At 32.2% G+C, this 17,090-nt stretch overlaps 1 protein-coding gene across 3 annotated transcripts in view; it reads left to right on the top strand.

Annotated features, from left to right (window-relative positions):
• Window positions 1-797: 797 nt before the first annotated feature.
• Window positions 798-17,090, top strand: part of LOC127729901 (choline transporter-like protein 2) — a 59,211-nt gene continuing 42,918 nt past the window's right edge. For 2 of the 3 annotated variants that reach the window (XR_007994891.1, XM_052237832.1), the window contains exons 1-2: window positions 11,809-13,121; window positions 15,028-15,101. Coding sequence is in view for 2 of the 3 variants with exons in the window: in XM_052237832.1 (XP_052093792.1) it covers window positions 12,988-13,121; window positions 15,028-15,101 (208 nt within the window). In the remaining variant the exon portion in view is untranslated. Of the gene's footprint in view, window positions 926-11,808; window positions 13,122-15,027; window positions 15,102-17,090 lie in introns of those variants that run through there. The other variant, XM_052237833.1, reaches the window with a different exon arrangement.

Genomic DNA, 17,090 nt, shown 5'->3' with positions numbered 1-17,090 from the left:
AGTTTCACAGTACTTAGAAACATTTGTCAATTAGAATCAAATAATGCATCTGTCGGCTAGGGCATGTTTTTCCTTTGATTGGAAATAAATAAAATTGATCATATTGCGTTTCAAGGGCCTTCCATGGACGTTATGATTTATATGACCGTTTTTGGACTCTGATATTAGGTAAATGAAAGAATTTGAACGATGTGGATCGAATTCTCGCGAGTTTTGTTATTATTGGTCCAAATTTCCCTGAGAGGTAAAAATGTGTAAAATTTACCCGAGACGGACTGACAGACGGGAAAAGGATGACAATAGCTCAGATGGCCCTTTTAGCCAGATAAGCTAACACAATTCGGAAAGGTTGCATGGTCGGAAACCTTAGTCTCGTTATTCGACGACAAAATAATCTAAGAACTACAACAACATTACATTTATTTTAGGATCATGATAATGATGCACAAAAGTTATCATAAATTTGTTTAACGTGTCATACTTTCTTCTTTATACAACTTGTTTGGCCTCAATTGAAGCCAAGTTTTATTCTAAATCAGATTTGTACGTAACTTATGCAAATATCAACCGTGAGAACGGATTGGGAGACATTAACTGCCTTAACTGATCTTAACCTAAAAATCGGTATACAGCTTTCCTGAGCCTGTCTCGTTTATTCATTTCTTAATTTGGTCTCTACGTGGAATTGCCATTGAATGCAAAACAAACTCAAAAGAGTAAGCAAATATTTTTTCCGGATATTTTTCATAGTTTGTCCGTTGTTGCGCCTGCTTCCGGAAACACCTTGATCACGTGACTCAGGTAAAAAAAGAAAACAATAACACGTTCAGCAGTTCAAACACGGATCTCCTATTTCGATTTCAAATAATCTTTTAAATGGGTTCTAAAGACAAAGATAAAGAAGAAATTGAACTGCACAAAAACGGTAATATATTTGACATTTTTATGTACAGAATAAGTGGCAGTGCGCTAAAACAGTACAAATTATGTAAATCGAAAACGAAACCAGAGATCACAGACACAGGAGATTGTTTAGTGAGTCAGAACCACTAAACAAGCCACAGGCACACAAGTGCCTGTGAAACAAGCCCCTATGCTGATATTACTATAAATTAATGTGATTGTTAATGTTGGCCCATTTGAGCCGGTATCGGGTCCGTTCGCACCCTACACGTTCGCCCCTAGGTCCGTTCGCACCCTTCACGTTCGCACCCTTTTTTTATTCAAAAACCTGATAAATTTTTAGATGTTTTGTAGATGTTTATATCAAAATATTTTATTTTCATAAATAAAAATTCGGGAATTTTTAAATGAAATATTGTTTTTAATTGATTTGATGATTAATTATTAAATGTTAATTATGTATGATTACTGCTAATTGGTATTCATACACAGCCTAATATGGTGTTATTGTTGAGTGTTTAAAAATCATGAGTGTTGTCATAGTTGTTTTAACTTGCTTTAAATGTAAATACTGCATGTATTTAGCTTGGTATGAGTAAAACTTTGAAGATTTTAAATAAAAAACATGAAAGATAATTGTTTTTAACATCTTGGCTCATTTGATCTCATGTGTGTCAGAATCTCACTTTATTCATAAACAATGAAAAAAAAAATGTATAGCAATACACTATCCAAAACATCATCAGATTACGAATTATTCAACACATAAAAAAAACGTTGTCAGAATCCCATTTCCTTTTGAAACAATAAAAAAGAAATATTTATAGCAATACACTAACCAAAACATGATTAAGATTTTATCAACACCTAAAAAAAGTTGTCAGAATCTCACTTTATTTAGAAACAATGAAAAAAATAATTTATATATATATATATATATAGATATATATATAGAGCAATACCCTTACCTAAACATGATTAAAAATTATTCAACACAAAAATAAAATACTAGTCGTCAGAATCTCACTTTATTTAAAAACAATGAAAAAAAAATGTTTATAGCAATACATTTACCATGACACAAAATAAACCTTGTCAGAATCTCACTTTATTTAGAAACAATGAAAAAATATATATTTATAGCAATACACTTACCAAAACTCTTTTACAAATTATTAAACACAAAACCAATAAAAATTGGGCGCGAACGTGTAGGGTGCGAACGGACTTTGGGTGCGAACGTGTAGGGTGCAAAAGTGAAAAGGGGCGAACGGACCCAGATTCATTTGAGCCTACATTTATAAAATTATATTAAGGTTCATCTATACACTTTTACAAAATAGGCTGTGTTTACACGGAAGCAAGTTAACTTGTACCAAGGTAAACTCGTACCACTGGGAAGTTGTACCAATCAGAACTGGTACCACTGCAAACTCGTACTATTAAAAATATATTCAAAAATACGAATGTTTTATGATTTTTTTTTTGGTAAACTTAATAAAAAAAGTTGAATTACTTGAATTTTATACTAGATTTTAATGGAAACTTAGACAAAAATATGAATGTTTTATGCTTATTTTTTTAAAGCTTTATACAAAAAAATTGAAATTTTATACGTACCAGATTTTAATGAAAACTTAGACTAAAATAAGAATGTACCTACTGGTCATTCACAATACCATTAGACACATCATTAAAAAAGAGGGGCGAAAGATACCAGAGGGACAGTCAAACTCATACAAAAAAGACAAAGTGCTGAATATTGTATAAAAATAAATTTCATACTTTCGAACTGTTGGTCATAAACAATTTTAAACCTTTAAAACACAATAAAAAAATTCTTTCATTAAATAAAATTCCTTTTAGAAAAAATAGAAAAATACCCAAATCTATTCAATGTTCATGATGTTACTGATTTGGAATGATTAAAAATTAAATCAAATAGTTGTCAGTTGCCACGGTTTTCTCTATCCAATTAGACAAGGAAAATTAGCTACAAATTGGTCATTGTTATTTCAAATTATATACATTTTACAGACTTAAGAGGTATTGAGTGAAATTAAAATATATAGTCATCATTAAACACCATTTGAATGCATTTAAATAATTTGGTACGAGTATGAATTTACCGTGGTACGAGTTTTTTTTAGTGGTACGAGTTGACATTGGTACAAGTTTACAATGGTACGAGTTAACTATAATTCTGTTTACACCATGAAATTTTCTCTGAGTACAGACAAAACTGTGTAATTTTAATAGTTTTAATGCCTGGCAGCACCTAGATGAATTAATGTTACATCCAATTTATGTTCTAAAAAGTTAAAACACTTTATGGATTTTGATGAACATATTTTCTTTCCTTGCCACAGAAGATGGTGAAATAAACAAACACCTGAGTTTTCTTTGATACAGTCCACTCATTTACACTATTTAAATCACCTTTGTTGTGAGTAGATTTCTATTGACTCTATTGTCCATATCAATCAATGATACAATACAATCATAACCTGAGGGGGACCATCTCAAAGATTTCACATGAATTTGTTCATTTTTACACCACCTGTGGCAAGGAAAGAAAATGTTTAGCAAAATCCAAAAAAGTTTTTTTCTTTTTAAAACACAAAATGTATACAACTTGTATATATCTAGGTGCTGCATGGATTTAAAACTATTAGAATTACACAGTTTTGTCTGCATTCAGAGAAATTTTCATGGTGTAAACACAGCCATTTTTGTTAGAGTGTATAGGTACAATGTATTTAATATTAAACACATTTGACTGATTGTTTTATTCATTCAGACTTTCTAGTACATGTCAATGTATATTGAAAATAAATGTACTGTTTGTTACTGGATAGTCGGGTTGTATATTTCATTTTGTTTCTGTTACTTTCATTTTTCAATTTTTATACGACATTGTACGTATTTTGCGGTCGTATATTGGTATGACGTTGTCGTTGTCGTCCGAAGACACTTTGGTTTTCGCACTCTAACTTTAGTTTAAGTGAATCAGGTTCTCTATGAAATTCTACCATAAGGTTCAATACCACAAAAGGAAAGTTGGGATTGATATTGGGGGTTATGGTACTAACAGTTAAGGAATTAGGGGCCAAAAATAAGCATTTTTGTAACTTCCAGACATAACTTGTGTGTTAGTGTATGGATCTCTCTGACATTGTACCACAAGGTTCCATATCACAAAGGGAATGCTGGGATTGATTTTGGGGGTAATTGCCTCAACATTTTAGGAATTAGGGGCCAAAAAGAGGCAAAAAACAAGCATTTTTCTAGTTTCAGGACAATAATTTGTGTGTAAGTGTATGGATCTTTATGAAATTATATACTACAAGGTTCCATATCACAAAGGGAAAGCTTGGTTTGAGTTTGGGGGTTATTGCCCTAAATGTTATAGAATTTGGGGCCAAAAAACAAGCATTTTTCTAGTTTCCAGACAATAACTTGTGTTCAAGTGTATGGATCTCTCTGAAATTGTACTGCAAGGTACCATACCACAAAGGGAAGGCTGGGATTGAGTTTGGGGGTGATGAATCATAAGGGGGTTCAAAAAATTGGGGGTGGGATTTTTTTTCCTTTGTTTTTTCTTTAAAATTTTCCATTTTAAATTGGTTATTTCTGATTTATATGTATAAAAAGCAAATAATAATGATATGGTTTGAATAGGTAAATTAAAATTTTTTAAGTTCTTAGACCACATTCATTCTGTGTCAGAAACCTATGCTGTGTCAAATATTTAATCACAATCCAAATTCAGTGCTGTATCAAGCTTGAATGTTGTGTCCATACTTGCCCCAACTGTTCAGGGTTCGACCTCTGCGGTCGTATCAAGCTGCGCACAGCGGAGCATTTTATTTGGTTTGTATTTGTTTCTCATTGAATGATTTGGCATTACAATACATGCACTACTTATTTAAACCAGACTCACTTTTATTTTCCATCAGTTCAATGACATGACTACAATATGATGATAATATTTGACTGTTAGAAGTTAGTTTAAAATGTAACAAAGAATACAAATATACATTGTTAAACACTCAAATTTACATATTATCATTTATAAATCCAACGTTACCTCAAATTTATGTCATGAAAGCAAGACAGAGCTATTATAGATTCTGGCATTCATGGCATTGGTGGCATCAACATGTAGGTTCAGTCTGTAGTTTAAGCTTTTAGACAATCCTTAACTTTTCAAAACTGTATTGAATTTGATGAAATTTGGACACAAGCTTTTTTATGAGCAAAAGACAGTATATGGGCCAAAGAAATTTTACAAAAGCTGCCATAATTAGCCTAACAATATCACTGTAAAATTGACAACCATAAGGCACATCAAAACGTTTTGTTAGGTTATTAAACTTAACAGGAAATTGTATGAATATTACTTATCACATAAATGGACTGCAAAACAAGTTGCAGGTCTGACAAGAAAAAATGTGTTGTAATAAACTTCATACAAGTCAGCTTTTAATAAAAAAAATACTACAATTAACTCAGGAAACTGCAGGTTAAATACTGTTACAAATAATTATATGAACTGATTTCAATCAGACTTCCTCTGTCAAGTTTAAATTTGTATGTATTATTTTATAATTATATGTATAAAGGAAACGAAGTTTGTTGTAACAATCGGAGACTATTTATTATAATTCATAAAACATTTTTTTATTTCCTATTATACAGCTACATGTACATGTACATTTACATTTCCTGAACTCCATGAAATATTCTCAACAGTGTATTTTCACCTTAATAAAGCAACATACATGTACATACAAAATTATTATTATATTTTCATTTTTGTAAGATATATTATTTATTTTGACATTTTAAAGATTTTTTTTATAAAAACGTTACTTTCTTTAATTCTTGTAAATACCTTTATTTTTCTGTATTTTACAGTTAGTGGTACTTAACTTAAACAAGTGATTTCATAATTACTTAATTATTTCAGTGGTTTGAAAATTTCAATAATCACCTACATGTACGTGTATGTAAATGATTTTGATGTTTCTTTGATTGATCTTCATACAAACTGTATACAGATTTCATGAATTTTCCACTAAATGACAAATTTTTCTTAAGTAAGTGGTAAAACTTTTAAAAAAGAAATACCCAATCTATCATTGTGTCTATCATTTCTATCTGACAAAGGTATATGTATATACAGTTTAAAATTACCTGAATTGACTTCTTTATTTTAAGAATAATTAAATTCAAGATTTTGTCCTACATGCATCTACAAATTATTTTAATTAATTAATTTTTTAATTGATTAATTCTTGCTTAATTTAGATAAAATCTAAAGGTTGACAGGCACATTGAGCAAAGGAGCATTTATGCATGTGTATATTTTTTTCTTTGAATGGAATCTTTGTTTTTTAAATCCATAAAACGATTATAAAGTGTTCGGGAAAAATATCAAGAAAATGTTATTACATTGTACAAAAAATGTATCACTTACTTAAAGTGTTAAATTCTTACATGTACTTCAAAAATTACTTAAATTTAAGTGTTTTTTAAGATTCTTTCTCAAATATTGTTAACATTTTCAATTTTAAAATGACATAATTACTTAATTATGTGATCCTGAAATAACTTATTTAAATCATATTGCATAAAATTGAGAATGGAAAAGGGGAATGTGTCAAAGAGACAACCAGCCAACCAAAGAGCAGAAAATAGGCAAGGCCACTAATGTGTCTTCAACACAGCGAGAAAATCTCGCATTCGACAGTAGGGCTTCAGCAGGTCCCTCAACAATAATGTATACTAGTTCAGCGAAAATGGACGTCACACTAAACTCTAAAACATATAAATAAACCAAAATTAAAAAAACATACAAAAGACTAACAAAGGCCAGAGGTTCTTGACTTGGGACAGGCACAAAAATGTGGCGGGGTATAACATGTTTTGCGAGATCTCAACCCTCCCCCTATACCTCTAGCCAATGTGGAATAAACAAACACACAGCAATAGGCACAGTAAAATTCAGTTTAAAAGAAGTCCCAGTCCCATGTTAGAATAGGTAATAGAAGAAACTAAGCAAAATGACAATAATCAACATAAATTAACAAAGGACTACTAACAGTTCCGTATACTGACATGCCAGCTCCAGACCTCAATTAGACAGATTGAAAGATTATGCAGACTGTTTTACCAATAAAAGGACTACTTTTTTATTTTGAAGTTACACATTTACATATATAAAATTGAGAATGGAAATGGGGAATGTGTCAAAGAGACAACAACCCGACCATAGAGCAGACAACAGCGGAAGGCCACCAATGGGTCTTCAATGCAGCGAGAAACTCCCAAACTGGAGGCGTCCTTCAGCTGGCCCCTAAACAAATATGTATACTAGATCATTGATAATAGACGTCATACTAAACTCCAAATTATACACAAGAAACTAAAATTAAAAATGATACAAGACTAACAAAGGCCAGAGGCTCCTGACTTTGGGACAGGCACAAAAATGCGGCGGGGTTAAACATGTTTTTTGAGATCTCAACCCTCCCCCTATACCTCTAGCCAATGAAGAAAAAACAAACGTACAACAGTACGCACAGTAAAACTCAGTTCAAGATAAGTCTGAGTCCGATGTCCAGAATAGGAAACTAAAGAAAATAAACAAAATGACAATAATACATAAATAACAACAGACTACTAGCAGTTACTGACATGCCAGCTAAAGACCCCAATTAAACTGATTGAAAGATTATGTCTTCATCATATGAATATCAGGCACAATCCCTCCTGTTAGGGGTTTAGTATTATACCATCATAAAATATATGAGAAGAACATAACCCGTGTCATGCCAACAACTGGTTTTAGAATAAATAGGCTTAATTCTGATGCAAAGACCCTATAAGTGAATCAATATTAAAGCCAAAATATCACCATCTAAAAATGGATAATTAACGATAGGAAATGAAAAATCATCTCTTTTATTATAAGTTTTTGTATTAAGCTTCCCGTTAATGATATAGATATCAAGATCGAGGAAAGGACAGTGGTCATTGTAGATACAGTCTGGGATTATAGTTTTTTTAAAACATCCATTTCACGTGTCAAACCTTCATAGAATTTTATAAAACCTTGATGGAAGCTTCTATATGATTAAAAGATACAATATATTGTGTGAACAAAAATTTGAAATTTTTCTGATTTTTTTTGCAGATACATGTAACATTTAGATACTGTTTAATATAAATAATGTGATGTGGTAGGATTGCCTTTGAGAAAACTATCCAACATAACATGGATTGGGGCAATTTAATAATAGGTCATCATGAGGCCTTCAACAAACTGAGCAAAACCCTACCATTTAGTCATCAAAAAGGCCCCAACAATATGTGAAACAATTCAAACGAAAAAACCAATGGCCTGATTTATGATAAAACAATAAAAATGATTATAATGGGGAAAAAAAACAGCAACCAATGACAACCACTGAATACAGACTCCTGACTTGGGACAGGCACATGAAGAACATGGAGAGTTTTAAAAAAGGATTGGGATCCCCCTAACATGTTTAACCCTGCCACATTCTGTATGTATGTGCCTGTCCCAAGTCAGGAGCCTGTAATTCAGTGGTTGTCGTTTGTTTATGTGTTACGTATTAATGTCGTCGTCGTCCTCCGAAGACACATTGGTTTTCGCACTCTAACTTTAGTTTAAGTGAATGGAACTTTATGAAATTTTACCATAAGGTTCAATATCACAAAAGGAAGGTGGGGGTTATGGTACCAACTGTTAAGGAATTAGGGGCCAAAAATAAGCATTTTTGTAACTTCCAGACATAACTTGTGTGTTAGTGTATGGATTTCTCTGACATTGTACCACAAGGTTCCATATCACAATTGGAATGCTGGGATTGATCTTGGGGGTAATTGCCTCCAAATTTTAGGAATTAGGGGCCAAAAAGGGGCAAAAAACAAGCATTTTTCTAGTTTCATGACAATAACTTGTGTGTAAGTGTATGGATCTCTCTGACATTGTACCACAAGGTTCCATATAACAAAGCCTTTTAAGGGAATGCTGGGATTGATTTTGGGGGTAATTGCCTCAAAATTTTAGGAATTAGGGGAAAAAAAGGGGCAAAAAATAAGCAGTTTTCTTGTTTCATGACAATAACTTGTGTGTAAGTGTATGGATCTTTTTGAAATTGTACTACAAGGTTCCATATCACAAAGGGAAAGCTGGAATTGAGTTTGGGGTAATTGCCCGAAACGTTTAGGAATAAGGGGCCAAAAATAAGCATGTTTCTAGTTTCCAGACAATAACTTGTGTTCAAGTGTATGGATCTCTCTGAAATTGTACTGCAAGGTACCATACCACAAAGGGAAGGCTGGGATTGATTTTGGGGGTAATTGCCTCAAAATTTTAGGAATTAGGGGCCATAAAGGGGCAAAAAAACAAACATTTTTCTAGTTTCAGGACAATAACTTGTGTGTAAGTCAGTATGGATCTTTATAAAATTGTACTACAAGGTTCCATATCACAAAGGGAAAGCTGGGTTTGAGTTTGGGGGTAATTGCCCTAAACGTTAAGGAATTTGGGTCCAAAAAGGGGCAAAAAAACAAGCATTTTTCTAGTTTCCAGACAATAACTTGTGGTCAAGTGTATGGATCTCTCTGAAATTGTACTGCAAGGTACCATACCACAAAGGGAAGGCTGGGATTGAATTTGGGGGTGATGAATCATAAGGGGGTTCAAAAAATTTGGGAGGGGGAGGGGTTTCATTTTTTTTCTTTAAAATTTTCCATTTTAAATTGGTTATTTCTGATTTATATATAAAAGCAAATAATAATGATATGGTTTGAATAGGTAAATTAAAAATTTTTAAGTTCTTAGACCACATTCATTCTGTGTCAGAAACCTATGCTGTGTCAAATATTTAATTACAATCCAAATTCAGTGCTGTATCAAGCTTGAATGTTGTGTCCATACTTGCCCCAACTGTTCAGGGTTCGACCTCTGCGGTCGTATCAAGCTGCGCCCAAGCGGAGCATTTTATTAATTTTGTAAAACATAAAATGCATTTGAATTTTATTAATCTTAATAGGGCATGATGTGCTTTAAAATATTTTAACTGGATTTTGCAGTGCTCTTTTTCATTCATAAGAAGGTGCCAAAATAAACAAAGTTGGGAAAGAGGTTTGAGAACTTTCCCACAGGTAGTAATAAAAGTGAACTGTATTGATTGACAAGGACAATAGAAGGACAGTAGATACCTGAAAATAATTGGTGATTTAAACTGTGTCACTGAGTGAAACTCAACTGTTTGTTAATTTTATCTTCTTCTGCAGGAATGGAAAAAAGTACACAGCAAAATTCAGTTTTCAGTTTTCCAAAACATAAAATACATTTAAATTTTATTTATCTAGGGCTTATATTGCTGAGTCTTCAAACTTTTCTAGATACACAGGTTTGTCTGTACCCAGAGTAAATTTTGATGTGGAAACAGAGCCATTTTAGCCAGATGGTCCACCTGAACCTAATTAAAAGATGGGAACCTAACTATTAAATTCTTTTTTGTGTGTGTTTCCTGGGGGTATACAGTACTTTACATTGTAGTCACATATGTACTTTAAGTCTAATTAGGAATAATATATTGACTACATTTTATTGATAGTGTTTTAACAGTGATGATTCATGTTTTGTATAATATGAATTTAAGATGGTCATAAATAAAGTAAAGTGTGCTACCATAATACTGGTTATAAATCTATTTAGCTAGATTTTCTCAGGAAGATTTCATAATGCATGTGCACCCTATGATTATGAACACAAATACAAGACCAAAACATAAGAAGTATGATAATAATTTAATCCTCCCTTATATGATACATTTGTATTTGTCATGGTGGCAGGCCATGGTTATTTGTAGTGATAGTCATCATAAATGATATAATGAAACAAACAGGATGTTACAATGTAGTCAATGTAGATTAAATGATATACATTGTACATATGATACATACATATGTATATAATATATATATATATGGCAGTCAGCAGGGTTTAAGAACATCCGTTGTTCGACCTGCTAGTCAAATGCGTTTTGTTAAAATATACTTTTTCACTTATTTGGTCTTTTGGAAAATGTTGTTTTTGTGTTGTATTTAGACCCCTCTACAAAGAAATTTGTTTTGCATGCACACGTATAAAAATTGCGGTTTTTATCCAACGCAATCATAGGTTTGAACGTTGTTTTCAATTTAGACTTGTTTATATTTTTTATTTTGGGCTTGTATTATATTTGCCTTTGGGTTAATATGATCCGTTCATCCTATTTCGACTCTTCAAAATTCAAGAGTCAATCCCAAATTGAGGTAAATTATATGGCCTTCCAAATACCGTTTCGATTCCTAACATCACTGAAGAGACATTAATTGTCGAAATCCGGATATGGTGTACAAATTTTTGCACCTCATGTTTGCGGTATACCATCTTTTTCGCAAGTTTATTGTTTTCTGTTTGGTATTAAATTAATATAATTAAGATCCATTGTGTTACATCTGTGATCCGTTTATTTGGCAATCGCCATGGCAGTCAGCAGGGTTTAAGAACATCCGTTGTTCGACCTGCTAGTCAAATGCATTTGTTAAAATATACTTTTTCACTTCATTGGTCTTTTGGAAAATGTTGTTTGTGCTGTATTTTAAATTTTAGACCCCTCTACAAAGAAATTTGTTTTGCATGCACACGTATAAGAATTGCGGTTTTTATCCAACGCAATCATAGGTTTGAACGTTGTTTTCAATTTAGACTTGTATATATATATATATATATATTGTGATTTGTCACAATCTGGCAGATTGTGACAAATCACAATATGAATCAGAAAATAACACTTTTTAAAGTTAGTGGGTCTGAAGCCCTTTTCTGAATTTACCTTCATCAGAAACAGTCTCACTCTAAACATTTGAAAGCCAGGGATGATAAATTTACGTCAAATTATTAGGAGATACATGTACAAATGTATATGACCAATCGGGGTCTTAAAAAAAAAGCCAAAATCATCTTAGGTCAATTAGGAACATATTAAGTTTCTTAATAATTTAAATTAAGGAATTTTACAATTTATGTTTTGGCATAATGCACTAATAATTAAAACACCATGATTTGGTTGGGGGAGTAAGTTGTGCAAATGGACAAAATTAAGACATTAATAGAAAAGTACATATATGTATATGTGCTAGGAACCATTGCAATATATATGTAAATTAAAACAAAAAAGAAAATACATAGTTGGCTATTAAAAACCCAAGTGAAAGAAAGAGACAACACAGTCGCCAAAAGAAAAAAAAAAACAACACCATGGCCGAAAGAAAAAAGAACACGACACAATGTCCAAAAGAAAAAGAAACAAGATTTGACAACAAAATGACCAATAGAAAAAAAAGGACAACACCATGGCCAAAAGAAATAAATAAAGACAAACAGAAAAATAACAGTTCACGAAAACAGTACACAGAAAACACAAGATTGATCAATACAACCCCCACCAAAAAACTGAAGGTGAGCTCAGGTGGTTTGGAGGTTTCATGGATATCTGGTTCCTTTTTTTGAAGCCGTCATGGAAAATATGACCACGAACAATGAAGAAAAAAAGATGTATAGATAATGAAGTGGTGGTTGGTTGTAACAGTTCAATATTCTCTTGTATAATGAAATGTTCATTTATGACATTCATTGGTTGTATGTGATTTCTTTCATTATGCAAAAAATTGAGGATGGAAATGGGGAATGTGTCAAAGAGACAACAATCCGACCAAAGAGCAGAAAACAGCCAAAGTCCACCAATGGGTCTTTAACACAGCTGCCACAGCGAGAAAATCCTGCACACTGGGAGGTGGGCTCCAGCTGGCCCCTAAATAAAAATGTGTACAAGATCAGTGAAAATGGATGTCACACTTAACTCCAAAACATATAAATGAACTGAAATCCAAAAAAAATACAAGACTAACGAAGGCCAGATGCTCCTGTCACTTGGGACAGGCGCAAAAATGTTGTATTAGATGTAAGGTGTAAGCTGTTAAATATGGCACAGAGAAATGAGCCTTCAAGATCACCACCAGTCTTGTTATTCAAGATTTACATATTATGACATATTTAAAAATATTATCCTGCTCTTTACAGGTAAAATTAGAAAACATGATAAAGACTTCAAAGGTCCAATAGAAAACAGGTAAGTACATGTAATATAGTTTATCTTTACAAAGCTGATACATATATATATACATGTATTGCTAACTGGCATAGATGCTTGAGTTGTAAAAAATCAAAGATACACAACCTTATTAAAATTAGTTATATTGCTCCTCATTTTTGTTCAGTTGTTTATATGTTGTGAGAGGAAGATATCCGCCTGTTTTTCTTCCCTGCAGAAAAAAATGGCAGGCCAGGGGAAAATAAGAGATCCTCTGGCTGAGGTAATCAGCTTGACAAGGGAAGTGGGGAAGCTGCAGAAAAAAACAGGCGGTTATTTTCTATGCACAACATGAAAACAACTAAACAAAAATGAGGAGCAAGTGCGGAGAACTAATTTTAATTGGTTTGAACGTTACAAAATTGATGAATGGTCATGGTCCCAAAAACCAAGCAATTTAACAATGCAAATCAACAAATGGGTTATCATTGGTATATGATAAGAAGTCATTTTTTATGCCCCCGCCGTAACGGAGGGGGCATTAAGTTTTACCCTTGTCTGTACGTACGTCCGTATGTCCCAAAATTGGTTTCCGTTCTCTAACTTGAGTTTGCATCAACCAAATGTTATGAAACTTATACACAATCATGAATGCTTATTACCACAAAATACAGATCAAGTTTGAATTTTGGTAGCGTCACTCAAACTGTTCTAGAGTTATGCCCCTTTATAAATGGAAAAATTGCAAAATTTTTAGTTTCCGTTCTCTAATAAGTTTGCCTCAACCAAACGTTATGAAACTTATACACAATGCTTATTACCACAAAATAAAGATCAAGTTTGAATTTTGGTAGGGTCACTTTAACCATTCTTGAGTTATGCCCTTTATAAATGGAAAAAAATGCAAAATTTTTAGTTTCCATTCTCTAACTTAAGTTGCCTCAACCAAATGTTATGAAACTTATACACAATACTTTTTACCACAAAACACAGATCAAGTTTGAATTTTGTTGGTGTCACTTTAATCATTATCAAGTTATGCCCCTTTATAAATGGAAAAATTGCAAAATTTTTAGTTTCCGTTCTGTAACTTAAGTTTGCCCCAACCAAACATTATGAAACCTTTACACAATACTTATTACCACAAAACTCAAATCAAGTACAAATTTGGGTAGCGTCACTTTTATTGTTGTTGAGTTATGTCCCTTTATAATGTTGTATGCAAGCGGGGCATCATCTGTGTCCATGGGTCCGGGACACATTCTCCATTTTTTTGTTCTGTCGACCTGTATCGTGTATTTTTCATTAAATTTCTACAGAGTGAATTGTAAGCAGCAAAGTGTACTGGCAATTTGGCAATATAACTCTAATCATATATAGAAAAATTTCCACAGATTCATGTATAGATCTATAGAATAAAACTATTTATCGTTTGTTATCATTGATTGAATATTCTGGTGTCTTGACTTACTAGATAGGTGTTTACTTTATCATACTGTTTTCCCTTTTTTCATATAATCATGATAGTGTAAATCCCACAAGGACATATTCACCATCATCCATCTGATATGAATAAAAGGAGATGTGTGGAAAACTTCAAAGAAACAGCAACCCAAGGACATCAAGTGGGTGTTGTCATATAAATTGCCTTCTCTAGAAACAGCCACTGGATATGACTTTGGAATTGTGTAGAAAGCAGTTTAAAATTTGATGACAGTATGATGGCCTTGATCTCTTTTGTTTGTGTAGATGGGTAGCTGTCTCTTTGATATCAACCCTTTTATCTCCTTTTATTCATCATGTTCATATAAATAAATCAAGGCAAAAGAATTAAAGTATTGCTGAAAGACACTCTTGTATATATATATATAGTAAGTTCATGCATGTAACATAAATTAGCTAATATCATGGTAGAAGAATGTAGAAATAAAATTTCTTTTTGCAGGTCTTGTACAGATATCATATGTTGTTTGCTATTTTTAGTCTTCATCTTTGGACTTATAGCTGTGTCTATATTAGGTATGTAACTTAAGATTGATAATGATTGATTTTTGCTTATTGCTTCACATCCAGCATGTCCAGTGAAAATCATTCATGCATATTCAGGACAGCTTTAGATTTATAAAACTGCAACTTTCTGCTGATTGATAATTCATAATCAGTGTTAATTATTCCCTGGTTAATACCCATGTAACTGACTTTCAGGAGTTATGGTACTTGAATGAATGGAAAATGTCACTTTATGTTGTTGCAGCAGAATTGCTTATGATCCTTTCAACCAATGCTTTTAAAATATTTTGATATGTTGTTACAGAGAAATGACAAAATGGAGGTTTGTTTTTATATTAATTTTCTGCTGATTAGTAATTAATTTTCAGTGTTTAGTATTCCCTGGTAAATAGCCATAACTATTGTGAAATGTAGATTTTTCTAGCACATCACATTATATCCTTACTATGGGTTGCTCTCATTAACGTTAAAATGTACAAGTATACATGTACAGCCAAATGGCCACAATATGATAAGTTGGGAAAAAGCTATAAATCAAAGGATTATTATTATTATCTGTTTTTTTTAATAGAAATGTCTATACTGATTTGGGGTTGATGTGGTGGGAGGATGGGAGTCTGTCTCCAGTCATTTCAATGCAATAATTTATGAACCATTCAGCCAATATTGCTTTTCAAATTTTGAAATGTTGCTACTGATGACAAAATGGGCTCATGTTTGATATTCATGGTTTCCACTTTTACCGTTCAGGAGTTAGGGTCCTTGATTGATTAGAAAATGGCACTTTGTTTCAGTAGAATTACATTATGAACCTTTGTACCAATGATTTTTTAATTTTAAATGTTGTTACAAATGACAAAATCATGAAAATGGAGGTTTGGTTTGTTATTGGCGATTTTCACTGTTGCGGATTAGGAGTTGTGGTTCCTGATTGATTGGAAAAGGACACTTGATGGTGTTTCCTTTTTACCTGTAGTATGTTGTTACTGATGACAAATTGAGGTCAAGTTTGATATTGACAACTTTTGCCATTCACTAGTTATTTTCCTTTATTGATTTGGAAATAGCATTTTAAGTCATTTTTGTGCATTAACTTGAAAACTGTTCAACCAAATCTTCTTAAATTTTAATGTGTTGTTAATGTTGACAAAATTGAGTTCAAGTTTGATATTAATGATTTTCACTTTTGCTGTTTAGGAGTTATGGTCTTTCATTACTTTTACAATGACACAGATAAATGTAAGAAAAATGTTTTTGTAAAATTTGCACTGAGAAACTTTTGAAAAATATGCAGTTTTGTACACATGTTATATGAATTAGAGTGCACCTACAAGACATAGAAGATTTTTCTTTTTTTAGAATTTTACTGATGGTCTGGAATGTTCTTATTATTTGTTTCGATTAAATACTCAAAATTGCAGTTTTGAATCATCTTTAAGCTTGTGCATGTTAATCAGTTTGAATTATTGTTGTAAGGGAGCTACCATTTCATTTTTATTGGGGTACTTAGGATGAAATTTGAAAAAAAGGCAGGACAGAAGTTTTCAGTAAAAAAAAAGGCAGGATGAGCAACTTGGCAAAAAAAAAAGGCAGGATGACAAATTATATATAAAAAGTCAGGATAAACTAATAAAAAAAAGGAGGGACCGAATAAAGTGAAAAATAAAAAGGCAGGACCGAGATTACAACTAAAAAAAAATCCTTCTTGAAAATAGCTTTTATGTGAAATTAATTTAGGGAAAATTTGCCCTTGGGCTATCTCTTTTGCACATGTAGCTGTTTATAAGATTGAAGGACTAGTGGTTTTGAATTGTAGACATTAATTTGCATTAGACATTGTAACTGTATCATTTTTAACTTTGAAAATATGAATAAAATTATTGATTTTAAAGGCATTTAGTAATATGAAATATAACAAACTAATGTAGAAATATAGATATGATAGATATTCCCTGAAGAAACAGCTGGCAATGCATTTTCAAATTCTACTATTACATC

Source organism: Mytilus californianus, unplaced genomic scaffold (assembly GCF_021869535.1).
Source record: "Mytilus californianus isolate M0D057914Y unplaced genomic scaffold, xbMytCali1.0.p SCAF_2, whole genome shotgun sequence".
NCBI classification, from domain to species: Eukaryota; Metazoa; Mollusca; class Bivalvia; order Mytilida; family Mytilidae; genus Mytilus; species Mytilus californianus.
The sequence above is the reverse complement of the archived record's forward strand: the minus strand, read 5'-3'. Positions and strand labels throughout refer to the sequence as shown.